The sequence below is a fragment of the Primulina tabacum genome, chromosome 6, assembly GCF_025594145.1.
Source record: "Primulina tabacum isolate GXHZ01 chromosome 6, ASM2559414v2, whole genome shotgun sequence".
Lineage (NCBI taxonomy): Eukaryota > Viridiplantae > Streptophyta > Magnoliopsida > Lamiales > Gesneriaceae > Primulina > Primulina tabacum.
In genome coordinates, this window is record NC_134555.1 from 43,303,731 (window position 1) to 43,330,815 (window position 27,085).

At 37.2% G+C, this 27,085-nt stretch overlaps 3 protein-coding genes, 1 long non-coding RNA gene and 1 pseudogene across 4 annotated transcripts; 2 read left to right on the forward strand and 3 right to left on the reverse strand.

The window, feature by feature from the left end:
• The first annotated feature begins 3,986 nt into the window (after nucleotides 1–3,986).
• Nucleotides 3,987–8,662, forward strand: LOC142549787 (phosphate transporter PHO1 homolog 7-like). Its single transcript, XM_075658944.1, has 13 exons — nucleotides 3,987–4,879; nucleotides 5,914–6,217; nucleotides 6,304–6,352; nucleotides 6,440–6,511; nucleotides 6,598–6,727; nucleotides 6,833–6,953; nucleotides 7,022–7,280; nucleotides 7,391–7,495; nucleotides 7,592–7,636; nucleotides 7,729–7,878; nucleotides 7,962–8,240; nucleotides 8,316–8,455; nucleotides 8,547–8,662. The coding sequence occupies exons 1-13, from the start codon at nucleotides 4,177–4,179 to the stop codon at nucleotides 8,638–8,640; spliced, it is 2,451 nt and encodes an 816-aa protein (XP_075515059.1). The 5' UTR covers nucleotides 3,987–4,176; the 3' UTR covers nucleotides 8,641–8,662.
• On the reverse strand, nucleotides 8,544–8,749 carry LOC142549788 (uncharacterized). The gene is made up of 2 exons (XR_012821253.1): nucleotides 8,716–8,749; nucleotides 8,544–8,673 (listed from the first exon to the last, which is right to left on the reverse strand). It is a non-coding gene; the product is annotated as an uncharacterized LOC142549788 (long non-coding RNA).
• A 2,482-nt stretch (nucleotides 8,750–11,231) lies between these two features.
• LOC142549789 (phosphate transporter PHO1 homolog 3-like) lies at nucleotides 11,232–15,091 on the forward strand. Its single transcript, XM_075658945.1, is given in 14 exon segments — nucleotides 11,232–11,619; nucleotides 11,621–12,122; nucleotides 12,383–12,686; nucleotides 12,772–12,820; nucleotides 12,904–12,975; nucleotides 13,055–13,184; nucleotides 13,281–13,401; nucleotides 13,476–13,734; nucleotides 13,841–13,945; nucleotides 14,050–14,094; nucleotides 14,174–14,323; nucleotides 14,407–14,685; nucleotides 14,762–14,901; nucleotides 14,995–15,091. Coding segments are annotated over 14 exon segments (2,331 nt in total). The 5' UTR covers nucleotides 11,232–11,538; the 3' UTR covers nucleotides 15,089–15,091.
• An 890-nt stretch (nucleotides 15,092–15,981) lies between these two features.
• Nucleotides 15,982–18,600, reverse strand: LOC142549790 (SPX domain-containing protein 4-like; annotated as a pseudogene).
• A 1,088-nt stretch (nucleotides 18,601–19,688) lies between these two features.
• LOC142549791 (cystathionine gamma-synthase 1, chloroplastic-like) lies at nucleotides 19,689–24,253 on the reverse strand. Its single transcript, XM_075658946.1, has 11 exons — nucleotides 23,712–24,253; nucleotides 23,265–23,368; nucleotides 22,514–22,587; nucleotides 22,243–22,411; nucleotides 21,828–21,887; nucleotides 21,533–21,736; nucleotides 21,342–21,428; nucleotides 20,987–21,094; nucleotides 20,433–20,528; nucleotides 20,210–20,328; nucleotides 19,689–20,013 (listed from the first exon to the last, which is right to left on the reverse strand). Exons 1-11 carry the CDS (start codon nucleotides 24,169–24,171, stop codon nucleotides 19,890–19,892), a joined length of 1,605 nt encoding a protein of 534 aa, XP_075515061.1. The 5' UTR covers nucleotides 24,172–24,253; the 3' UTR covers nucleotides 19,689–19,889.
• Nucleotides 24,254–27,085: the final 2,832 nt, after the last annotated feature.

The window sequence follows — 27,085 nt, forward strand, 5'->3', positions numbered from 1 at the left end:
TGTGCTACCGATGGAGGTTATGGGCGAGCTCGGAAAGCACATGGGAGAAAATTGGAGAACTTTGAGATATATAGTGGTGCAGACTTACCACAAGACCCCGTCATCAGCTTTGGGCCGGAAGACCTCCGGGGCGTTGTGACTCCACATAACGATGCCTTGGTGGTGACGGCTACCATTGCCAATTATGATGTGGCAAGGATATTTATTGATAATGGAAGCTCCGTGAACGTCTTGTTCAAGAGCACGTTGGATCAAATGAAGATGAGAGGATTTGAGTTTGAGCCGGTATCCACCCCGCTGTATGGGTTTGCAGAACACGTCATCTTGCCTTTCGGTCAGATTGTTCTTCCCCTATCCTTGGGGACTGATCCTCGGCGGGTAACAAAGATGATAGGCTTCACTGTAGTAGATACCCAGTCAGCGTATAGTGGAATTCTAGGACGACCAGCCCTGAAGGATTTTAGAGCAGTAGCTTCTAGTTATCATCAGAAGCTTAAGTTTCCTGTGGGAAGAGGAGTTGGAGTCCTGTGCGGGGACCAAAAAGTCGCACGTCGTTGTTATGAAAGAATCGTGAAGGAAGAAGAAAAGAGAAGTCACGAGCATTCGCATGGAAGCTTGAGCTCAGTCTTGCAGTTGTAGAGTCATTCGGAGAAGCTTCAAAATGGGTAAATTTGTCCTGTGGAGGTACAAGAGGAGCTGAGAGGAAAGTTGGAGAATGCGCTGGGTAAGGCTCTAAAGAGGCATGGGAACGCTTACCACCTTAGAGAATATCTTTACTTCATTTTTGATGTATTTCGTTCCTGAATTTGTCTTACGTTATCAGTTGATATTTAATAAAGCCAAGTTCTTATATTAAGTTCGTGGTTGTTCTTGTATTATGAGGATTATATGAATTTTATTTTACCTACTTAGGCTGCGCCTAGTAGAGCAGAAGAGTAGAGGGTGAGGTTGAGAATATTTATTTTCCTGCTAAGGCATCGCCTAGCAGAGGAGCAGAGTCGGCGATGAGAGGAGCAGAGTGGAGGAGAAGAATTTTTATTTTCCTGCTAAGGTATCTCCTAGCAGAGGAGTTAGAGGGTGGGGGCGTTGAATTTTATTTTCCTGCTAAGGCCCGGCTTAGCAGAGGAGTTAGGGTGGAGGTGTTGAATTTTATTTTCCTGCTAAGGCCCGGCTTAGCAGAGGAGTTAAAGGGTGGAGGTGTTGATTTTATTTTCCTGCTAAGGCCCGGCTTAGCAGAGGAGTTAGGAGATGATGAGGTGAGAGTTTGATTTTTCCTGCTAAGGCCCGGCTTAGCAGAGGAGTTAGATGGTGGAGATGTTGATTTTATTTTCCTGCTAAGGCATCGCCTAGCAGAGGAGTTAGAGGGTGGAGGTGTTGATTTTATTTTCCTGCTAAGGCCCGGCTTAGCAGAGGAGTTAGGAGATGATGAGGTGAGAGTTTGATTTTTCCTGCTAAGGCCCGGCTTAGCAGAAGAGTTAGATGGTGGAGATGTTGATTTTATTTTCCTGCTAAGGCATCGCCTAGCAGAGGAGTTAGAGGGTTGAGGTGTTGATTTTATTTTCCTGCTAAGGCCCGGCTTAGCAGAGGAGTTATGAGATGATGAGGTGAGAGTTTGATTTTTCCTGCTAAGGCCCGGCTTAGCAGAGGAGTTAGCGGATGGAGGTGTTGATTTTGTTTTCCTGCTAAGGCATCGCCTAGCAGATGAGTTAGAGAGTGGGCGCGTTGAATTTTATTTTCCTGCTAAGGCATCGCCTAGCAGATGAGTTAGAGGATGGAGGTGTTGATTTTATTTTTCTGCTAAGGCCCGGCTTAGCTGGCTTAGCAGAGGAGTTAGAGGATGGAAGTGTTGATTTTATTTTCCTGCTAAGGTATCACCTAGCAGAGGAGTTAGATGGAGGAGTTGAATTTTATTTTCCTGCTAGGGCCCGGCCTAGCAGATGAGTTAGAGGGTGGAGGTGTTGAATTTAAATTTTTCTGCTAAGGTATCACCCAGCAGAGGAGTTAGATGGAGGAGTTGAATTTTATTTTCCTGCTAAGACTCGGCTTAGCAGAGGAGCTAGAGGGTGGGGGTAGTGAATTTTTATTTTCCTGCTAAGGCATCACCTAGCAGATGAGCAGAGTTTGGGAGGAGAAAAATGTTATTTTCCTGCTAAGGCATCGCCTAGCAGAGGAGAAGAGTGGATGAGGAGAATTAAATTTATTTTTCCTGCTAAGGTGTCACCTAGCAGAGGAGTTAGATGGTGGAGATGTTGAGTTTTTATTTTCCTGCTAAGGCATCGCCTAGCAAAGGAGCAAAGTTTGGGAAGAGAAAAATTTATTTGGTTAGTCGATAACAAAAGATGTTTACGGGGCGAAGGCATGGCCGAAGGCGTGGCCTGTGGCGCGAGGGCAAGCGAGTGGCGGGCGGGCAGGCTCTCGGCGAGCTGGCGTGGCGTGGCGGGGGCGAGCAGGCGCTCGGGCGAGCCGGAGTGGCGGGCGAGCTGTCGGGCGCGGGCGAGCTGGCGTGTGGCGCTCGGGCGCGCGGCAAGCAGACGCTCGGCGGGCGAGGGCGAGAGCGGCAGGCGAGGGGCTAGGGGCGAGCTGGTGCTCGGGTGAGCTGGAGTGGCGGGCGAGCTGCGGGGTGCGGGCGAGCTGGCGTGGCGTGGCGCTGGCGAGCAGGCGCTAGGGCGAATGCATGGCCGAGGGCTTGAGGGCGAGCCGGCGCCCAGGCGAGCGTGGTGCGCGAGGGTGCGAGTGCTTCGGCAGGGCGCCGGACGAGCTCGGTGAGGGCGTGGCGCGCGGGAGCTGTGCGGCCGCGCGGGGCTAGGGCGCCGGGCGAGCGCGCGAGGGGGCGAGGCGCGCAAGGGCGGACGCACGCTGTTGGGGCTGGCGTGCAGGCGGCGAGGTGATGATGAAGCGGTGCTAGGATTGATATTTGATTTGTTTCCAACTTTTTGGAGACTGACGGAGGGCTGGAAGAAAATGCACAACTCACGTGTTGTAAACCGAGAACAACGCAATCAATTGAACTTTGAACCTACGATTCAGTTCGACTCGAGAGGGGGAGACTGCTGATACCCAGGGATGAACCCATCAAGATCCGGCCCAAATTCCCGGCCCATCATTAAGGCCCACAGGTGAATGGCCCATGACAAGCCCAGGTATTCTTCTATAAATACCAGGTTGGAGCGTATGATTATTGGATTCACTATATTGTTTTCAGCAGCGCCCTTAGCTGCTCCCCCCATATATCCTCAGTCTCTGACTTGAGCGTCGGAGGGGCTACGCCAGGATACCCTCCTGGCCCCCTCCTAACGGTCTTATTTGTGATTTCAGGCCCAGGGCAATTTTGGAGCCCGTGTCTGGATTAGTGACGCTTGCGTGGATCGGACCCTAAATTTCCCGTGAGTATCACTTGTATCAGAACCATGGTCTAGATCAAGCCGTGTGGGTAGAATCCTCGATACCTAAACGAAGGAGGTGAGGGCTCCCGGTAAAAATCCTTGATTAAACTCTCGAGGTGGTTTATGCTCCCAGTATTCATCTAAGGCGTGCGCTCCAATGCAGTGAAGTGGAGTAACCTCGATTGGAGGACGAATAAGGCTTGAGGGGAGGCTCGGACCATGAGAATAATAGTGGAACTTCGTTTGATATCTCCATTGGTATGAGGTCTTTTGGGTGGTTCCAAAAGCAAAACCACGAAGGTTAAAACCCAAAGTAGACAATATCATACCGAATTCCATTGGTCCTAACACGGATCATCCAATCCGGACTTCCTCTTCCCAATAACTAACATTCACGGGGGAGGAGCACGACTCATCCCGGTGAATTGCTCACCCATCTCTCTCAATTTACCCAGACATAATCAGTGTGGAAGTTGTCCAATGCAATATTTAAATGGGACGAAGCTTGATAATTTCATGCAAGTATTGCAATACTGGAGTAGAATTAAGTTGATGGAAAAAGAGCCACGTGTTTATATAAAAAACACTGAAAAATTCGTAGCCGTCAACAATAATATTTTGTTCCATTGTCAACTTTGTTGAAACTTGCCAGAAGCCAACTATGATTAAAAAAACAAGTGCGGAAGTTTTGCCGATTAGTAAACTAAACCGTCTTGAAAGTCTTTTTTAATCTGTGAATATTGAACAAGGCTGTGTGCTCTCTGTACTTGTTTTTTTGCCAAATGTATTATATATGATGAACAAGGTTGACATTCACAAAAGGAGCATCAGAACAAGGGAAAAAAGAACGACTGTCAAAAAGGGATTTCAAAAAAGATTCCGGATTTCAGGAACAAAAAAGACAGACTTGTTTTTTTTTTTTGCCAGATTGGTGAAGATGAAATTTGGGAAGGAATTAGCTTCCCAAATTGTGCCAGAATGGCAGGGAGCATATATGGATTACAACAATCTCAAGAAACTGCTCAAGCACATACTTAGATTCAGACAGCAGAATGGAGTGACATCATCGGGCCATAGGGCATCCCCGAAGAGGAGGGTAACTATGTACAGAGCATTCAGCGGGCTAACCAACAGATACAACAACTTTAGAGCCGGCTCTCCGCGTAAGAATGATGATGAAGTTATCTTAGTCGGATCAGTGCAGCAAGAGGACTCTGAAAATTGTTACCAGACAATGTTTTTAAGGTCGTCCGATGCGGGCGGCGAACACGAGCTCGTGTTCTTCAAAGCATTGGATGATGAATTCAATAAAGTGCTGAAATTTTACAAGGAAAAGGTTCGAGAAGTGAAGGGGGAGGCCGAGGAGCTGAGCAAACAGATGGAGGCGCTTATTGCTTTAAGGATCAAGGTGGATGAGCCCGGTGTGGAGCAGAAATTTACTTCTGAATCGAGTTCTGGGTATTCAAGGCCAGCGACAGTTGTTGCCCCGAAGCCAGGTAAGAGATATTTTGTTTGTTTATTCAATTTATGTTTTCTGGTACAGCATTTGGGAATGAGAAAATTGTATCAAGCCAACTGATCCCTTTGGTGAGTGGACATTGTCTTATTATGTTTAAAACTAAAAGAGCCTAAGGTTCGTGTCTATTCGTGTGGTCAGTCATCTAGAGACCTGCTGTTGTCTTTGCTTTCATGGTTAAATCTTGAATTATCCCCCAAATAGTGGCCACTACGTGCTCATGTTGTGTGGCCAATAGCTCCTATGGATCCATCAAAGTCTTTTCTTGAAAATTTCCTTCTGCTCACTATGGCTATCTGTGCGACTTGTGTCTCTGTGTGTGGGGCTCGGTGTTGGTGGCCAGTGGTTAATAGAAACTTGCCAAGGATTCATTATGTTAGTTGTATAAAATTTCTAGGAATGGCATATATGGACTTGGACAGTCATGCCCTTTGAGCTAGCTTTTGGAGTTGAATTAGATCCTAATCTCAATTTTTAACGCTCAAGTTCCACGGTTATGCGTTGGACTGCTCATAATTGGATCATTTATAAATTTTATGTTTCAGATGTTCATTCATGAGGGTGTGCTACTTGTCCCACATTGATTTGGATAAAATTTATTTATCTTAGCTTAATAATGGTTCCGTGCCTCCTTGTATCAAACTTCTCAACACTTCTGCTTTTTTTCGAGGTTCTTTCGGCACGTTCATCGGTTCGCATGCACTGAGATCCAAATTGTTGATTTTACTTTCATTTTCAAGCTCCTAGTCAACAAAACTATACAAGATAATCATCAACAATCACAAAATTTGGATGAAGAAAACAAGATAAACGCGATTATGTTAATGAATTTACTTAAAAATGACTATCCAATACGTGATTATCATTACTTTTTCAAACATAAAGTCTTATATTTCAAGTTCAAAGATTGAAATTATGCTTAATCTCATCCCCGGCTAAGAAAAGGGCATACCAAGTCTTGGTTCTTGGAAAATATTTCCATTTAGCCTTAGATTATTGTTTATTTAAATGAAGGTTCACGTATGGAGGTGATTCACGAAGTTGAGATGAGCAGTGAGGGAACTTCAGGAGACGAACCGATAAGAACCGAGAATCGGAAAATAAATACAGGCGGATTTAAGCCCACTTCTTTAGATGTCTTAGGACGTGTGACGCTAAACGTTGATCCCGAAACTCCGGTCTCGACTTTGAGAAATATTATCACGAGTTCAAAATCAGAACTATCATTCAGCAGGGAGGAGCTCAGAAAAGTAGAAGAACAATTAAGACAGGCCTTTGCCCAATTTTATCAGCAGCTTCGATTCTTGAAAAGCTACTGGTAACAATTTTTTGTGTGTTGTAAATTTTCGGGCAGTTTATCCACGACCAAACTATGGTTAACATGATCTTACATTATCGATGCAGTTTCTTGAATATGCTTGCATTTTCCAAGATCATGAAGAAATATGACAAGGTACTGTAGTTGCCACTGCCCATTCAATCTAAGAATGTTATTTTCTACGACTTTGGATCCGGGTTTTCGACTTTCCCCCCCTTGCAGATCACTTCAAGAAATGCTTCGAGATCTTACTTAGATATGGTTGAGAAGTCGTATCTAGGCAGCTCCGAAGAGGTTTGAATCTGTTGTATGGCTTTAGAAGGCTTCGTTGTGTATATCTTGGCATTTTGGTCCTTACATTTTCCCTTTTTTTAGTACAGCTTAACAAGCTCATAGAAAGACTAGAGGCCACATTCATTAAGCACTTCGCCAACGGAAACCGTAGAAATGGGATGAAATCTTTGAGACCTAAACGTAAAAAGGAAAGGCATAGAACAACATTTCTCCTCGGTAAGCTATTTGTACGGACTGAGGATTCAATCTCAAAGTCTTCCATACCAAAAGATGACATTTTCTTGAATTTTTAAGTCACTTTGAATATACCTCTGCCTTAAGGTCTGTTCACTGGTTGCTCAATAGCACTTGTTATTGCTATTATTGTCACCATACATGCGCGGAAACTTCTAGATCATCAGGGACGAGAACAGTATATGGAGGCTATATTCCCACTGTACAGGTACCTTAGGAACTTTTTCTTCATAATATTTCATATCATGAAATACATAAAAATTCTCATCAATGCAGTTTGTTTGGGTACATTTTTCTACACATGCTAATGTATGGAGCAAACACGTACTTCTGGAAGCGATACTCGGTGAATTATCCCTTCATCTTCGGATTCAAACCTGGAACCGAATTGGGATTTCGAGAAATATTTCTTGTTACTTCCGGGCTTTCAGTACTTGCATTGGCTGCTGCACTCTCGAATCTGGACATGGAAATGGATGAAAGAACGGCAAGGTTCCAGATGCTAACCGAGTTGGTTCCACTAGGCCTTGTTGCTGTAAGTTTAGAAGATCCTTGTTTTGTACTTCACACTAATTTTTTAGCATGATTTCATTGATTGATAAATTACCAAAATCTTTGATGCTGTACTTTTGATGAATGTGATAGCTTGTGCTTCTTATTACCTTCTGTCCCTTCAACATAATATACCGCTCAAGTCGTTACTTTCTCATTCGATGCTCATGGCACTGCCTCTTTGCCCCACTCTATAAGGTATGCAGATAAAAGATCAGAAAATATGTATGAAAAAGAAATAATCAATTTGGTCACCGATGATGAGGATCAGCTCTTCTTTGATGCCTTTTGCAGGTTTCTCTACCTGATTTCTTCTTGGCGGATCAGCTGACAAGCGAGGTTCGTAATTTTCCTCGTTATAATCAAATGTCAATGAAAACGACAGACCTTATAAAGAACTAGCATGAAGATATAATTTTCATTTATCTCAGGTTCAGGCTATCCGGTGCATTCAATTCTACGTTTGCTATTATACATTGGGTGATTTCACAAAGAGATCAGTTACATTTCTCGAGAACCGTACCTATGAGATTTTCATCATTATTGTTGCAGTTATTCCTTACTTATCGCGTGTTCTTCAGGTAAGATTGATCCGAATCTTCTGTTTAGTCTTCCCTTTCTTAAATAATAAAATTCTAACTTTTGGTTTCATGAATAAACTCAGTGCTTACGCCGTTTCTTTGAGGAAAAAGATAAATCACAGGGCGCTAATAGCCTCAAATACTTTTCCACAGTCGTTGCACTCGTTTTCAGATCAATATATGATATCAGACGCATACCGTTTTGGAGAATCTTGGCTACTTCAAGCTCAGGTGTTACCACAATATTTAACACATACTGGGATGTCGTTATCGACTGGGGTCTTTTGCAAAGAAATTCCAAGAATCCATGGTTGAGAGATAAGCTTTTGGTGTCAAACAAGGCTGTGTACTTCGTTGCCATAGTGAGTCTCAGTAATAGTTGCATTTTCATGTTTTTAAGTCAGTAAGAGGATATTTACCGTAACGAGTACTTGCAGGTTGTGAACATCCTACTGAGACTTGTGTGGATGCAGTTAGTTCTCGACATCGAAGATGCGCCATTTCTGCACAAGAGAGCCATGGTTGCGCTTGTTGCATGCTTGGAGATACTTCGTCGTGGAATTTGGAACTTTTTCAGGTTTGATGATGCTTACATTAACATCCTGCATTATCTTTAATTTAATGTTTTTGGATTGTTTTGATCCTAAAATAAATGTCCATTGTGGCAGATTGGAGAATGAGCATTTGAACAACGTCGGGAAGTATCGAGCTTTCAAACATGTTCCTCTGCCATTTCACTATGCAGATGAAAAGATTATGTGACAAAACACAACTCAGAACCAGGTGCATCGTAGCCTTTGGATCATACGAGCTCCACAGGTACACACTATGCTGCACCTGGTGCATCGTTACTCTAAGTTTTGATCTCCTTCAACATAAATTCCTGTGGAGCTCGTATGATCCAAAGGCTACGATGCACCTGGAGTAAAAGATAAATCGTATATCAAAACGACTTCTGGCATCACCGGAAGGATCGAAACCACATTCGTACGCAGAGCATAGCGTGTAAAAACTCTGATTTGTTTTAATAAGAATATATATATGTTTGTATTTATTGACAAACAAGAGATGGTTGTCAATGTTTTGCATATTTATAATAAAAACAGTTCGCGATATTCCATATTTGGTCCACTTCTTTTATTATTGTGTTTTTTTAAATTTTCCCGTTTGGCATTTATCCATTTCTTGAAAGAAAGCCTCGTGGCTTGATGGAATTGCCTTTCCCATTTGGATGGTAGGTTCAAGACTAAGGAATTATATAAAAAATTTCAACCCAGTCCAAACCAATCCGAAAATTATGAACTTGAATACGAACTAACCCGATCGACCTGACCAAACCGAAAATATATTTATTTTTAAAATTTTATTTTTTAGTTAGATGAGTTTTTACTATTAAACATTATTATTTTATTATTTAACAAAATAATTAAAAAAATCAAAACACGTAATAAATATTTTAATTTAAACACATAGTAACAAAATATCGTCTAAATATGACAATTATGTTTCACGGATTTAAATATTTAATATTTAAGAGTTTGTCTAAACTATTAACCATTATGTAAAGGGAACAATTATTTTGAAAATTCAAATATTTTACAAAATAAATATCATACGATAAAAATCTATGAGATCGATAGCAACAAAAAATGTTCAAGCATCACAAATAACTTCCAATAAATTGTTAAAAATTAAATATTTTACGAAATTGTTAAATCTGATAAATTGTTAAATCATACTGAAATTGAAGATTGTTGAGTAGTGTATGATTTAACGAAGCAGAGAAGATTATAGTGATATTATTTTGAATTATTCTCAATTTATTATAATTAGAAATTTTTAATCGTTGGATTGAGATTGGAGAGTTGTTTGTCAGTTGTTATTAATTCTGATTATATATTCGAAATCTACGAAGTATAGGCTACACGTTGATATAAAGTTTTCGTAATTTGACGAATGTTGTAAAATAGCCTATTATTTGAAGTTAATTAATTAGGGTGTATTTGATGGTAGTATTGTAAATTAAATACACCAGATTATTAAATTGTTGAACAATACGAATTAATAATCGAGTTTTATATTTTGTTGAATTAATTGTTGTTGGACTATTTGATGTTATATATTGAGGCTATTATAACTGTGTTGATACGGTGACAATGATCTGATAATTATTGTTGAATTATTTAGATACATCACAAGCCTCAGGATCAAAGAAATAGTCAGATTGTATATACACTCGATTATCAGGTACGTGTTGACGTACGAGCATATGTTGTTATTGTTTAGTATTGATGAATACTATTGTGTTGAACGACGATAAATCACTGGATTTGGGTGATTTGGTATTATATTTGTTGTTTATTATTGTTGATGTTGTTGGTTATCGTTGTTGGGAGACGTCTCGTTGATGTTGTTCGTTCAACGATATTGCTGTCGTCGGTGTTGGGGTGCGACGTATCGTTAATGTTGTTATTCGTTCGACGATATTGCTGTCGCCGGTGTTGGGGTGCGACGTATCGTCGATGTTGTTGTTCGTTCGACGATATTGCTGTCGCCGGTGTTGGGGTGCGACGTATCGTCGATGTTGTTGCATTGTGATGTTGTTGAGGTTGTTGTTGGCTGATTGTCCAGAAACGGCAAAGGGGGTATTTCTATTATGATTTCAGTTATATTTTATGTTGTTAATATAACTGTTATGTATTACGATGATGATTGTTGTATATGCTCACCCTTTGAGGGCTGTTTCTGTTGGGCAGGTTACAGGACTATGCACGAAACAGGATAGTGGTGAAGGACTAGATGTGTCTAGTCAAACAGTCTTGTAGTTGATAGTAGATAGAGACAGTATAGCTTATTGTCTTATTTGAGTTGTATGTGTGTATTTATTATACTGTTTCTGCTACACTGACGTAGATAGTGGTGTGATTGCACTATTTTGTCGTATATGCATTATAATATTACGTCGTCGAAAAGAAAAAATTTTATGCATATGACGTCACATGTTGTATGATTACGTGGCGAGGTTTGGGGCGCCACCGTCCCCATCTCAATGTAATGTGAATAAAAAAAGTGGAAAATACTTAGAATTTTATTATCTAATATCCTTAACATTTGCTGAACTTGTGGAAGTAGTCTAGTCCAACATTTAAATGGGAAGAAGTCAAAATTGCATGGCATTGGACTAATATCCTCTTTGATAACTTCAAGCAATGAGTGCAGCAGTGGAGTAAGTAAGTTGATTGAAATTGTCACCTGCCGCCATTAAAAAAAAAGTGATATATATATATATATGTATATATATATTTGATTATTATTATTAAAAGGGTTGAAAATCGTAGCTGTATAAATGTTCCATTGTAAACTGGTTGAGACCTGGCAGCAGCCAACTTTGATTGGAAAACGAGTACAGAAATGGTACAGATTTGTAAACTCTCTTCAAAGTCTTCTTTAATCTGTGTATACTGAACACGGTTGTGTCGTCTTCTTGCAATTGTGTTCTTTTTTATTTTGTTTTTCCAAGTATATATACAAGTTTGAAAAACACATAATCACCACCAAAATCAGAGGAAGAAAACGGTTGGCAAAAAGGGATTTCCAAAACGAATACAAATTTAAAGAAACAAAACAAAAAAAAATTGTTTCATTTTCAGATTGGTGAAGATGAAATTTGGGAGGGAATTAGCTTCCCAGATGGTGCCAGAATGGCAGGGAGCATACATGGATTACAACAATCTCAAGAAACTTGCTCAAAGAGATCCTGAAATTCAGACAGCAGAACTCATTATCGGACCCTATGGCCCGAACAGGCTCCCTGAGAAGGAGGCTAACTATGTCTAGAGCATTCAGCGGGCTAACAAGCAGATACAACAACCTTAAAGGTGGTTCTCCTCGTAAGAATGAAGAAGAAGTTATCTTAGTCGGTTCAGTGCAGCAAGAGGGCTCTGAAAATTACCAGACAATGTTCTTGAAGTTGTCCGATGCTGGCGGCGAGTACGAGCTCGAGTTCTTCAAAGCATTGGATGATGAATTTAATAAAGTGTTGAAATTTTACAAGGAGAAGGTTCAAGAAGTGAAGGGGGAGGCTGAGGAGCTGAGCAAACAGATGGATGTGCTTATTGCTTTGAGGATCAAGGTGGATAAGCCCGGTGTGGTGCAGAAATTTGCTTCTGAACTTAATACTGGATCCAGTTCTGGTTATTCAGGGCCCGCAACAGTTGTTGCATCCGTAAATGGAGTGAAGCCAGGTAAGGGACTGTGATTTTCTTTTACTTTGTTCATTCTAATGTTTGCTGGTATAACATTTGGAAATCAAAAAATTATAATGGTTTAATGGGGGCAGCAAGCCAACTTCTGTTTCCGATACAAATCCTTCTGTTTTTTGGGGAAAATAAAGAAAAAGATATCATTTTCTGATTTTCCCTGCTAAGGAAAGGAACATCTGGCCTGAGTGTTCTTAGGAAAGTTTTCCACTTTAGCCTTACATTTATTTGTTTCACAAATGAAGGGCAAGGTATGGATGCGATTCAAGAAGTTGAGATGAGCAGTGGCGGAATTTCAGGAGACGAACAGACAAGGACCGAGAGTCAAAACAAGAACGCAAGCCGATTTAGGCCAGCTTCATTAGATGTCCTGGGACAGGTGATGATAAACGTTGATCCCGAAACTCCAGTCTCGACTTTGAGAAATGTTATAATGAGTTCAAAATCAAACTTATCATTCAGCGAGGAGGAGCTTAGAAAAGTAGAAGAAAAATTAAGACAGGCTTTTGTCGAATTTTATCAGCAGCTTCGACTCTTGAAAAGTTATTGGTAACAATTCTTTTCCACTCAGTAAATTTTCGGGCACTTTACTGCAACAGAACTATGGTTAACATGGTCTTACGTTATACGACAGTTTCTTGAATATGCTGGCATTTTCCAAGATTATGAAGAAATATGACAAGGTGCACCCACTGTAGTTCCCACTGCCCATTTCAAAGGATGTTTTTTTATGCTCTGGATCCTCATCTTCGGTTTTTTCTTGCAGATTACTTCAAGAAATGCTTCAAAATCTTACTTGGAGATGGTTGATAAGTCGTATCTAGGCAGCTCCGAAGAGGTTATAATCCATTGCGTGGCTCTAGGCTTCATGGTGTATATCGTCGCGTTTTGATTCTTAATTTCACTCTGTTGTTCAGGTTAACAAACTCATAGAAAGACTAGAGGCCGCATTCATTAAGCACTTCACTAATGGAAATCATAGAAAAGGGATGAAATCTTTGAAGCCTAAACATAAAAAAGAAAGGCATAGAACGACTTTTTTCCTCGGTAAGCTAGCTTGTTCATAAGGACTAAGGAGCCTGTCATTTGTACCGTTATTCCAAATTATTCATTCTGAATGCGTATGTAAGTCACTTTGATTAGGTGTATTCACTGGTTGCTCGATAGCACTTGTTGCTGGTATAATTGTCTCCATACATGCCCGGAATATTCTAAATCATCCGGGACGAGGACAATATATGGACACTATATTCCCACTGTACAGGTACCTTTGGAAAGAAAATTCTTCACTTATCCATATCAAGAGTTCAAAATAGCTAATAATTATTGTTGATGCAGTTTGTTTGGATACATTTTTCTACACATGCTCATGTATGGAGCAAATACGTACTTCTGGAAGCGATTCTCAGTTAATTATCCTTTCATCTTTGGATTCAAACCTGGAACTGAATTGGGATTTCGAGAAATCTTTCTTGTTGCTTCAGGGCTTTCAGTACTGGCATTGGCTGCTACACTCGCAAATCTGGACATGGAAATGGATCAAAGAACGGCAAGGTTCCAGATGCTAACCGAGTTGGTTCCACTAGGCCTTGTTGCTGTGAGTTCAGAATAGCCTTGTTTTCTTCTTCACACGAATTTTTCAGCATGATTTCATTGATTAAATGCCATAATCTCTGATGTCGTACTTTTGATGAATGTAATAGGTTGTGCTTCTTATCACCTTCTGTCCCTTCAACATCATATACCTTTCGAGTCGTTTCTTTCTCATTCGATGTGCATGGCACTGCATGCTTGCTCCACTCTATAAGGTATATATGCAGATAAAAGATCAGAAAGTACATGTAAAAAAAAGACATAATTACTTTATGATGAAAGATGATGATGACTGTCTCCTCTTGAACGCCTTTCGCAGGTTACTATGCCCGATTTCTTCTTGGCAGATCAGCTAACAAGCCAGGTTCTAATTTTTCCTGGTTATAACCAAATATCAATTGATACGAAACACTATTGAATAAACTAGCATTCATGTATGTCAGATTCAGGCGATTCGGTGTATTCAATTCTACATTTGCTATTATATATGGGGAGACTTCACTGCAAGATCAACTACATTTGTTCAGAGCAAAACCTTTGAGATTTTCTACATTTGTGTTGCAATAGTTCCTTTCTGGTCGCGTGTTCTTCAGGTAAGATTTTACCCGAATCTTCTGTTTAATCTTGCCCTTTTTAATAACAATAATCTAACTTCTGGTTTCATGAATAAACTCAGTGCCTACGGCGTTTATTTGAGGAAAAAAATATATCACAGGGCTTCAATAGCCTCAAATACTTTTCCACAGTCGCTGCCCTCATTTTAAGGACAATCTATGATCTCAGACGAGGATCATTTTGGAGAATTTTGGCTGCTTCAAGCTCCGGTTTTACCACGATATATAACACGTATTGGGATATTTTCATCGATTGGGGTCTAATGCAAAGAAACTCCAAGAATCCATGGTTGAGAGACAAGCTTTTGGTGTCAAACAAGGCTGTGTACTTCATTGCGATAGTGAGTCTCGGTAATAGTTAATTATTTCATATTTCTACAGTCAGTAAAAAAAACTTACCTTAACGAGTGCTTGCAGGTTTTGAACATCCTCCTGAGACTGGTGTGGATGCAGTTAGTTCTCGATATCCAAGAAGCTCCATTTCTGCACAGGAAAGCCATGGTTGCTCTTGTTGCTTGCTTGGAGATACTTCGTCGTGGAATTTGGAACTTTTTCAGGTTTGATGATGCTTACATTAACATCCTGCAATCCTTAATTCAATGTTGTTTTGATCTGAGTATAAATGTCAAATTGTCGTATGATCGTGGCAGATTGGAGAATGAGCATTTGAACAACGTCGGAAAGTATCGAGCCTTCAAACATGTTCCATTGCCATTTCACTATGCAGATGACAAAATTATGTGACAATAGACAACACAGAACCTCAGATATAGAATTTCTTTTGTATATTCATTTATCCAAAACACTGGATGATTCCTTACTTCTTTGGCATCTAAATCAGCAAACAGTGTGCAGATATAGATAGAAAAACAGATTGCAATGTTTCATATCTGTATCCAATCTCTTTATCCAACCCGACTCGATATAAAATATTTTTTATGTCAAGTACTATTTTTCACTCAAGATACGGACTAGAGTCAACTCATTTTATAAATATATATGTGTAAGACCGTTTCTTGAGTAATTTTTTTGTAAATATGTTGACAAATAATTTAATTAGATTATTGATTTATAATTTTTTAATGTATTGTAACACAAACATTTTAATTATTTACAAGCAATTTAATTATATTTCTATCTTGAGTAATTTTTCTTAAATATATCAGTATTTTTTCTTTCAAAAATATATTGTAGCAAATTTTAAGATTTTTTTTTCAAATAATTATTTTAATTTTATATAATATTATTTAATTTAATGAATCACAAAAAAAAATGTAAATACTTATATAGTTCATAATTATCGTGTGTCATTGTAGATTAAAATTTCTCAAATAAATTTCCCTTTAATAAAATAATAAATATTTTTAATCTTATATTTTAATATAATTCATTACTTTAATTATTAATAATATATTTTTGTTTAATATAATTTCAAAAAACAATATATTTAAATAAATGTATAAGAAAAAATAGGAATATTATTTTTTTAAAAAAATAAATTCATTAATGATATTGAAAATTGGAGCATTATTAAATATAACGTTAATTCACATTTATTTCTTTTCTTTGGCATGAAATTTTTTACCGAAACTTACCATATGTAACAACTATATATATATATATATAATATATATAGCAACAATAGTTTTATCAAAGATTTATATTTCAATCGTGGCAGAAGAAAATAGTGCAAGACATGTAGTCTCACTCTATACAAATGAAAAGTGCAATCAAGCGTAGTCAACGAGTTACCTTCAGTTGACAGATTATTACCCAGGCTACATTGTGTCATTTAGCTGCAAGAAAAGTAAAGTTTACATTGACACAAAGTAGCAACAAAATTCATAAGGTCCACGTTCATTTAGGGGAACCAACTCTTTATTTTCGTCTTCTCCATCATGTAACGTTACTAAAGATTCACAAGGCGAGCTTTCTGCCGCTACGGCACCCATACTATCGAGATCCTGGTCCGAATAGATATGACAATGACAGAGGATTATAGGTAGAGGCGTAGAGCTCTCCTTCTTAAGCCCCTGTAGCGCTCTCCTAGCAGCAGAGATGCTTCGAGATATATCTACCATTTCTTCCCCAAGTGGCAATGTTGTTTCCAATTGAGGTTTCGAAATGTCACCTAGCATCTGTTCTTGTGCTATATCGGTGGATTCGACAACCTCCGCCTCCCGTGGGAACAGGACCTCGAGATTTTCGTCACATTCATATACTAATCTTGTCAAAGGATCTGTAGTGAAGAAGTGCTGATGAACAGCAATCTGCGTGAAGGGGAGACTCAGCGACTCCCCAGTTCTTTTATCATATTTCTTCAAGATTTTAATTAAACCTGATGTGCAAGACATTTCCATGGAAGTAGCTATACCTTTGTTACTAGGAACAAAAGGACTTGAAACCCGATAATAAAAAAACCAAACAAGAATTGGCTCCCTTACCTGCAAAATTAAGGGAACTGAAGTTCTTGAGAAGAACCATTTCTCCATGAATAGCGACAGAATCCCGGCGTATCTCCATCATCTCTTCACTAAACTCAGTCTCTAAGGGACTCCATCTCTAGTTCCCTTCTCTTTCACTCGTTCAATAATTTCCTCAAGCGCCTGAGATAACAGCATCAGACAACAATCACACGCTTCAATGTACCATTCTGGAGTAAGCAGGGGGGATCTCAACAGAATTTGGGCCACAAAGCTTGAATTTTTGAAAAATTGCGCAAATTCCATGCTTCAGCCTTAACACAAGTGATCCCAATGAAGTTAAACAAGGCCATAAATTTGAAAAGACCATCTGAGAGTTTAAACCAATAGATTTCCGCAAACAAGCAGCAGATTTATGCTTATAGTATAAAACACCATGCAGCTTTCAAGCAATTGCACGTCACCATGATGCTGCTTTCATTCGATTCTGACAATTGGAAACGGTCATTACCAATTTCAACTTTGTACCAACAAAATCTCATATGCTATCAGAATGGTACACATTGCCTTCTAATCCGATGCACTCAAAAAGTTCCTTGACCAATTAGCTAACTGCGAGTCTCTCTGACCAATTAGCTAACTGCGAGTCTCTCTCTGGTCTAATTCAAGCCGCCATATAGTCGCTTAACAAAGAGTTAATAAAAGTCTTCCCAGTTGGCGCGAAACAAATTTCAAGAAAACAGTTCTCTTTCCATTGATATAATATATATTCTCAAAAGCATACCACTCAGATAGATTAAACAAATCCAATGAAATTGGAATATACCGAATAGATTCTTTTAAACCATTCAACTTCATAGATATTAATATCGACTCACTCACCGAAGCAATATCATCAACCTCGAAAAATCTGGATTTTTTGCATTTAATCTGAATAGATCACACCCCATCTTTATCTCCATTGTCAATTAGCCTTTTTTTTTTTGTTTTCCAATTCATGAACCTAAGACAGCATTTCTCATAGAGTTTATGTTGGGAATTAAAAGCTCTTGGTACGAAAAGTTCGACGATTTCTATGTTGATAAGCAAGATAGAGCCATCTGAGTTTCAGAATCAGAGAAACGATGTCCGAGTATGTAAAACGGGAATTTTTTTTTCCCAACATAAATTTTCTATTTTGATTCCACCCACGAAATTCACAGGTCATGATCAATTCATATTAAATTGTCTTAAACTGGATCAGATTCAAGCATGCGAACTAAAACTTCACTCATGGAAAAGGGCAGCACAAAATTCTTCCCACAAACGTAAACTTCCCAACTTTTTTCTCCACAAAAATTATTGGTGAAAAATCGAAAATTTTCAAAATAAGAGCGCAACCACAAAGATCAAATACCGAACTGCATCAAAAACAAAAACCTGGAATCTTATGATGAAATCCTCCTCCTTATCGACGTAGAAATCGTTGAACTTTTCGAGTTCCTCGTTGAGAATCCCAACAAACCACTCCTCAAGCTTCGGTAGCGGCGGAGGCGGCATCAGCTCCAGGGAGTGGCAGAGTCACGGCGGCGGGTTCCGAAATTTTCTTGAGGAGCATCTTCGACAACTTGTAGCATAGGTACTTGTCGCTCCATTCCGGTAGTGTTTCTTCCAAATGAATCCTAAATTCTTTCCCGAATTCCATAGGTTTTCGACAAATCCGACGTTCGATTGTTAAACGCAGAACCAGACATTGACGCCGATTCCTTTGTTGCAGCAGTGATAAATCCTGTCGAATATTTTTATGTATAATCGTTGAAAATAAATTCCATAAAATTAAATTATTTGGTATAATATTTGAAATCTAGGGGTGTTCAAACTTCGGATAAAACCGAAAAAATCGAAAAACCCAAACCGAAAAAACCGAAAATAGAACCGAACCGAAAGCCGAATTTAGTAATTCGGATATAAATGTTAAAACCGAAGTTTATTTGGTTCGGTTTCGGATTATATATGTCAAAACCGAAAAAACCGAAATTTCAATAAATTAATACATTTTTTTATATTTTTATTGATATTATATATTTTGATATGATATTTACTAAACGAATAACTATTTTGAATAATTTTTAGGTGATTGTTGTTTGTTTAATTAATTTAGACAATATTTTGTTTGTTTAATTAATTTAGACATTATATTTAAATATTTCACTAAGAAAACATGTAAAAAGTTAACATATTATATTTTATAATATATTTATATTATTAATTTAAATAATTATATTAAAACCGAATTAACCGACCGAAATAATCGAACCGTTTTGGTAGAAAACCGAACCGAAGGAAAATGGTTTGGATATCGGATTATATATTTCTAAAACCGAAAACCGAAAAAACCGAAATAAAAAACCGAAAACATAACCGAACCAACCGATGAACACCCCTAATTTGGACATGAATCATAAGGTAGAATAAATCTTTAATTACAAGATATTATTTCAAAACAATTTCTTAAAAAGAGTGGAAAAGAAAAGAGAATTTGTGCCACGTTTGAAAATTTTTTGATAATATTTTATATATTTGATTCTTTATATATAACAAATTTGTATATTGTATGGAATTATTTTTTCACTTTGTGAATTTTTTTCATAGAAATAATCGGATATTTCTCATCGGATCTAGTATCATTAAATCAAATGAATATCTCTCATTTTTTTAAAATTGACATATATATATTAATAATTCAAAAGCTAACAATTGTAATAAACATCGGAGATGTCGAGTTAGACCCAAAAACTAACATTTGATTTAAAAAATTAATGTATCAGAACTAAACTCGATACCTTTTCTCCATACGAAATTTTGATTGGGTGAGCATGAATTTTAACGAGCAGATGATATGGGTGCATGGAATAAAACGGGGAAAAATATGAAATCGGATCCAAAGTGATGGTTTTACCAGATTTTGAACTACCATTTTAAACGTCACCTTAAACCTCTGATCTTGCTTGAGGCATTAACTCGACCACGTTTCATGATGACAACATTAAACAAATACCAATGATTCAGATTATTATACTGACGTGCTAGAAAAGAAAAGAAAAGAAAAGAAAAAACAATTAAACAGCGGGTCAGATGCGCCTTTATATGGTCTCCAGGGCCTGAAGAATGTCAGCCTTCAAGTCTTCAAAGTCTTCAACTCCAAAACTGAAGCGAACCAAGTTGTCCAAGATGCCATACTTGGCCCTCTCGGACTGTGGAAGATCCCTGGTATCCATCGAATTCAGAGTATTATCGTAGCCTCGTTAGTAATTTGAATTGTGCATACAAGTTTTCATCACAAATACACGCAGTGATGAATAATCTTGTATTATAAAACTATGAAGTCACGGTTGCAAATGCGAATGACTCCAAGGATTTATCATTCTTCAAGCTAAGTTGTAAAATTGCTATAAAAACGCACCAGTAAGACATTATAGCAGGTTGATCAACGATGCTTTCACAGCCTCCAAAGGATGGGGCTATGTATGGGATTTGCAGTGTGTCAACAAATTTTTCAGTGCTGTGCAGGTCTCCATCAACCTAGCCAATAGCACAACGATGAATCATCACAGGAACTGTTCATCCATAAACATATATTGACTTCTAAAGAGCAACAGCTTGCTGGGGTTTGTAAAATTACTCACCTCAAAACTAACGACGCCACCGAAACCAGTCATTTGTTTCTTAGCAATCTGATGTTCTGGATGACTAACCAAGCCGGGATAATAGACGCACCTAACCTGCAATTCATTTTTTTTATCACTCGTTCTGCGCAGGTGCACACAAAACAGCAGTGGACAATGCAATGAAGACAATGAATATCTCCTCGGAAATATGCCCCACCAGTTAGTTTATATGAGAATCCAGCTCAAAATCTAATCATTCCAAAGTATGAATCATTGATGATAATAGTTCGATAAATCTAAGTACGTAAATAATCAACTAGATCATTAACAAGATATCAAAGATTCTTAACAACCTACAGCAATAGACACAAGAAAACAGGAAAAAATAATCGCCTAGTTGTGGTCATAAACTAATACTACAGAGCGCTTGTAGTGAATATGACTTCTGCTGTAAAAGGAAATCTGAATAAAAGAAAACACAAATAAAAAGAACCGCGGGATCCTACTCCAAGTGACCAAAAAGTTTATATAAGCTTCTTCAGGAGTCAAACTCATTTATTATGCATCATTACCTTAGGATGAGCCTCTAAAATCTCGGCCATCTTCTGTGCTGTTGAGTTTTGTTGCTGTACACGAAGATGCAGCGTCTTCATGCCTCTGATGATTAGATATGCAGCATTCTGATGAAAAGGGGCACAATAGAGTTCGCTTAATTATAAAAAAAAAGCCTGATCCACAACCATAACCATTTCTCAGAGCCAGAAAGACAAAAGATGACTTTGAAAAAGGCCAAATGTACTCGACCTAACAGTAACCATGCTCAATGCATCAAGATTTATCAGCACAGAAAACAGAAAATGCAAGAAAATTACAGTGACTAAGACGAAATTATTGATCCAACAAATTTGTTTAATCTCGATAACTCACAGGATTGAGAACACCCCCAAGAATATGATGCAAGTTGCGAACAGCTGAAATCAACTTCTCAGAACCACTGATGGATCCAGCAAGAACCTATACGCAAATATTCCAGTTTAATTTAACATCATGCCTGTAACTCTAAAAATGTTAATGATACCAATAAGTATAAAAGTGCCAAGATACCAGAGTCAACATACATCATTATGACCCCCGATAAATTTGGTTGCAGAGTGTAAAACAATATCAGCACCAAGAGCCAGTGCCTTCTGGTTAAGGGGTGTAGCAAACGTCCCATCTATGCACACCAAGGCTCCTCTCTCGTGGCAAAGCTTTGAAACCAGTTCAATATCAACGCATCTCAAAAATGGATTGGTCGGAGACTCTGTGAAAAAGAGAGACACCTGCAAGAAGGTAATATAGCCTCTTTTCAATACCCTTTCTAAGAAGAAAACATACGCATAAAAGTAGAAGACAATATCTACTGATACTAACATTGTTCTTCTCTAAAGCAGATTTCAGACCTCCAATATCTGCAGGATCAATCACTGTGGCCTGCATTTCATTAGCATAAAAAATGTCAGATCTCTTAGGTCCCAATAGAGCCAAAATATTAGTCTTGCCCTGCACTCAAAAAATAATATAATCAAGATACTGACATAATTAACCTCATGTTTCCTCTCTTTTTTCCTTTTCCTTTCTTTATTTTTTAATCTCAAAATAATCGAAAATTGGTTTAATTGCTAATGCAAGCATATAATAATCACAATTTTACAACTTTTGTTCGCGAATATTATTAAGCAAGAATGCCTTGCTCCAACTTTTTTAAGCCAAGGGAAAGTTAAAACTCAAAGTTGCCCACATTTTTTCCCATTAAAAATAATCAAATGATTGAGCTAAGTAGACATACAGTGATTCCCATTTTGGGAAGAATAGCCTCGATGAATATCCGAGTCTTCCTGTAGCAGTCGGTGGTAGTCACCAGATGTCCACCAGCAGGAACCAATGTCATCAACAGGACAGTGCTAGCACACATTCCAGATGCCATCAGAAGGGTTGATTCAGCCCCTTCCAGTGCACTGTTACAATTTTTGATAGAAAGAATGCAGATGATGTGATCCACCAGACCATTGTTTCCAACTGAATGCTAGACGAGAATTAAACAGGAGAATCAAGTTCACCTTATCTTCTCCTCAGCCACAATAGTAGTGTAATTTCCATATCGTCCATATTCAAAACTCGCACGTCTTTTTTCCTGCAAACCGAACAAAGACAGCCTAATTTTGTCAAATTCATCTCAATCTCTATGGTCAAAATTTGGTACACCGTACGCTAGAGATTTTTTGGTGATGTTTCTGTAAAGGAGCATGAACTAAGGTTGCCCTTGAAATGATTGATTTTATTTGAAGGGAGAATTTTTATTTAGGTAAAGATCTGACGATGTATCTCAAAAACACTCATCCACCAAAATTACTATTAAAACATGTAGATTTGGAATTCACTTGAATTTTGTCAATCCAAACAAATCAAATAATTTGAAACCATAGATTTGAAACCCATCATTTCAATTGCATCAATCCAAACACATCCTAATGATTAGTAACCTAACAGTACTTGCCTTAGGTATATAAACACATATAAAAGACAGGTAAATTATTTTAATCATGTTCAACAAACTAAATTAGACAAAGACATTTAGAGCAAGCCGATCTCATTTTATTCTAACTCCTGGCAGACCTGGTCCATTCATTTTCCTTCCAAACTAATTCAATACACTTTAGACTTCGAGAATAATATTAGTTCAGTTGTCTGACTAATCACTATTAGCTTAATAATTAACCTTAGGTGGGTCAATAATTTTCCAAGCAATTCCTTTCAAAGAGCTGAGAAATTAGGAACTTAGGCCAATCTCCAGAAAATAATTTAACATACCTTAAAATCGATGAGATCAGCTGTTTTCTTGAAGAAATAGGCAGATGTATTAACTACTGGGGTAGTAATTGCATCAGTAACAATACCACGACCCAATCTTTCACCTGGACAAATTAATGTAAACATAAAAAGAAAGTACAATCCACGTCGATAAACAAAATCGATTCTACCAAATCCATCATGGATTATGGATTTGGACGTTAAACAAATAATGCAAGAGACTTCTTACAATGCCACGTACACTTTTTTTCTGAATAATCGATATACCGAGAATTTCTTGTAAATTATTAGGCATCGAAAAAACTGTTTTTCTTACAAAAACGTATCACAATAATCAAGAAAATAAAAAAATGCTAGAAGAAACACATAAATGAGATTTCATAACGGATACATCGAGTAAAGAAAATAGCGAAATCAAAGAATATTTTGAATTAATTAAAATCATACCGGCATGAATCGCGACGCTACCATCCGAATTCAAAAAGGAAGCGTATTTGAAAGGAGGCGAGACCTCAAACTGTACATTTTCCCGATCAAAAGTATTACTTTCAGCCACAACCACCTCATCAACGCCGGTTTCAACCGTCGCGGAGGCGGCCAGAGCCCCAGCATCGACAGCCTTAGCTGCCGGCTTGAAACCCAAGTCGCCTTGGTCGTTCGACCACGAAGCCGCCACGACCTGCGCCACACCAATGTTGCTACAGTTCCTTCGCGCCTTGTTGCTCAGCTGCCTGACGAAATTTGGTGGGAATTTCAAAATCATCGAGGAAAGTTCGTAGGCCGACACCGCGCCGTGGAGCATCGGAGGCTTGATTTTCCTGGCGGACGGTGCATCATTCCGATGGTAATCGGGATCAGAGCGGCACTCGAAGGCCGGAAACGCCATGGCGCAGCTGGAAACGGCCATTAGGGCTCGTAATGGAAGCTTAGCCGATTATTGAATATCGAACAGGAGTCGCGAATCTTGCCTCTCCTCTTTATATGTATATATATCAAGCGACCAGCAACACAAGTTGTATAAAATATTAATATTTAAGTATGAGAAAATAAATATCCAAGAATTTTATAAAAAAAATTATTTTTTATTATAAATATAAAAAAATTTGACATATCTTACTAATAAAAATCCGTTAAATGATATCACAAATACCTTTGCCATTACTGGGTTTCCTTGGGCTGCTGCCATCGTGTATATAAATCAAAAAATTATTATGACATTTGTTTTACTAGTTTTTAACTAAATTTTAATTAATCATAATTTGTTATATATATATATTTTTTAGTTGGATCTGTTATATTTTTCAAATCTTTGGTTTTGTCATAAAGTAAGAGTTGAGATATAAATTAACAATCGATTATGTTTATTAGAGAAATAAAAAACAATACTCTTAGTATAAAAAGTAATAATTTTTCATGGATGACCCAAATAAGATATCCGTCTCACAAAATATGATCCGTGAGACCATCTCACACAAGTTTTTGCCAATATGAAAACGATGGGTTATGTCATTAAATTTTCAGTTGATATATTTGAGATATAATGAAATCTGTGAGGTTATTCTGGTATTTTAAAAATAAAAAAATTAATTAGTGCACGTGTATTAGCCTAATGGCCCACGATTATTACATGTATATGTTAAACTCGTTTTTTTATGACGTGTCTTATGTAAATCTTTATACTAGACAAATTTTGTGTGACAAGCTCGTCAGATAATGTGGTTGATAGGAGAAATCAAAATCTTGACTGTGGGCTCAAATTTTGTGTAGTACACCACTAACTCGGACACATCTTAAAAATTGTATATACTAAACTCAATATAATGTATTAAAAAATTGCAAAGATTAAGACTTGAACATCCATAATATGGTTAATTTCATTTTTCTTATTTATGAAAAAAACTGATTCAAGTTTATTTTATTTGTTGTGTCAAAAGTCATTTAATTTTTGAATTTTGAATTTTTATGTTCCCAGCGATAATCCATCATTAAAAAGTAACTGAAAATAGACCAAAATAATTTTGGGGGATAATAAATACTAGGTATCAAAACGGGTTAGAATCCAAACATATAACTATCATGTTAAAGAAGAACCTAACTTTGGAATAATGTTGGTACACACATTATCTTTTTTAAAATAAAATGCAGATTTAACGTTACAAAAGCTTCTAAAACGTATAATTCAATATATATTTTTAGTTTTACATAAATAAATAAGAGATACTAAAATAGTTTCAGGCATAAAAAAGTATCTTTTTTTTATATCATTTTCCACACTAACCTTATTTTTTTAAATATTTTTCTCATGTTCTAAAAAAAACAATTCTCTTGTTAAACACTTACAAAAATCTAGCCATTTCTACGAATGCTGACAAGTAGACCACATGAAGCAAATCAAATTGCAAGAATAAAGTTCAAGAAATTTCATAAAAATATTATTATTATTATTATTTATATATACTGTATTGTGTACGCATTGTGTGTTTATATAATTTTTTAAATTAATTTTTGATATATTCAAATAAAGATAATATCATAATTGTAAAATAAGTGATCTTACTGTAATTTGAAATGATAAACCGGAAAAAAAAAAAAAAAAAAAAAAAACTCTTACCAAGACACTAAAACTGTTTCTATTATTCATATTTTTAATAATAGTAAATATATATATTGATAATGAAAGTGATTATTGTTTTGTAGAGTAATTTATTTATATATACATATTATATTTATGATAATGAAAGTAATTATTGTTCTGTAGCTAGTGTCATTTATCAATGTTGAATTTGTAACTATGACGACGATATTTATTGTAAATGAAGAAATAGTATTTTATTTCCTTGAGGCGTAATTAAAATAATGACAAAATTTCTGTCAAACAAACTTGATAAGACAAAGTTTCACGTGGTAATCTGTGTCGTTGCACATATTATATTGTCGTCTCCCCCGTAAATTAGTAGAGGATCATGTGACTCGTCCTTTTTTTTGTTTCCAGAGTAGTTTTTTTTAAGACGATCTCACGAATTTTTATCTATGAAATTAGTTAACCATACTGATATTTACAATAAAAAGTAATACTCTTAGCATAAAAATAATATTTTCATGAATGATCTAAATAAGATATCTATCTCACAAAATACGACTCTGAAACCGTCTCACACAAGTTTTTGTTATTTTTTATTAGGTATTTGAGATGATTTTATATTTATAATAATAAATAATATTTTAATATAAAAAATAATGATTTTTCATGAGTTATTCAAATAAGAAAATGTTTCACAAAAAAATTCACATTTTTTAAATATCCATCTCTTATTCAATTTGGGAGGAAAAAATTGATAATAATAATAATAATAAAGAGCATCACTTGCCAGTTGTAAATTGACATGTGAAGGGTCTTTAGAGCTGTCAAACATGTCGCTCCAACTCGGGCCGGTCCGAGCTGTCCGAAACTCGTCCATAATTTTTCAACCCAGTCCAATTTAAGGTAAGCTGTGGGTTAGACGGGTACTCCTGTGGGCCGACTATAATTTTTTAAATATATATATACAATTAAATTTATTAAAAAAAATCAATAAACTTCTAAATTATTGATTTCACACACCAAATAATTATCAGAAAAATTTCACTACAAAAAATCTTTATATATATATATATATATATTTATAATAAAATAAAAATGCCTAACCCGTGGGCTAACCCGACCCCCCACGGGTTAGCCTGCATATAGGCCCACGGCCTGTTACCAACCGACCCGACTTTTAACAGGTTGGGATTTCCAAACCTAACCCGTTAAATTTGGATATTGGGTTGGACCAACCGGA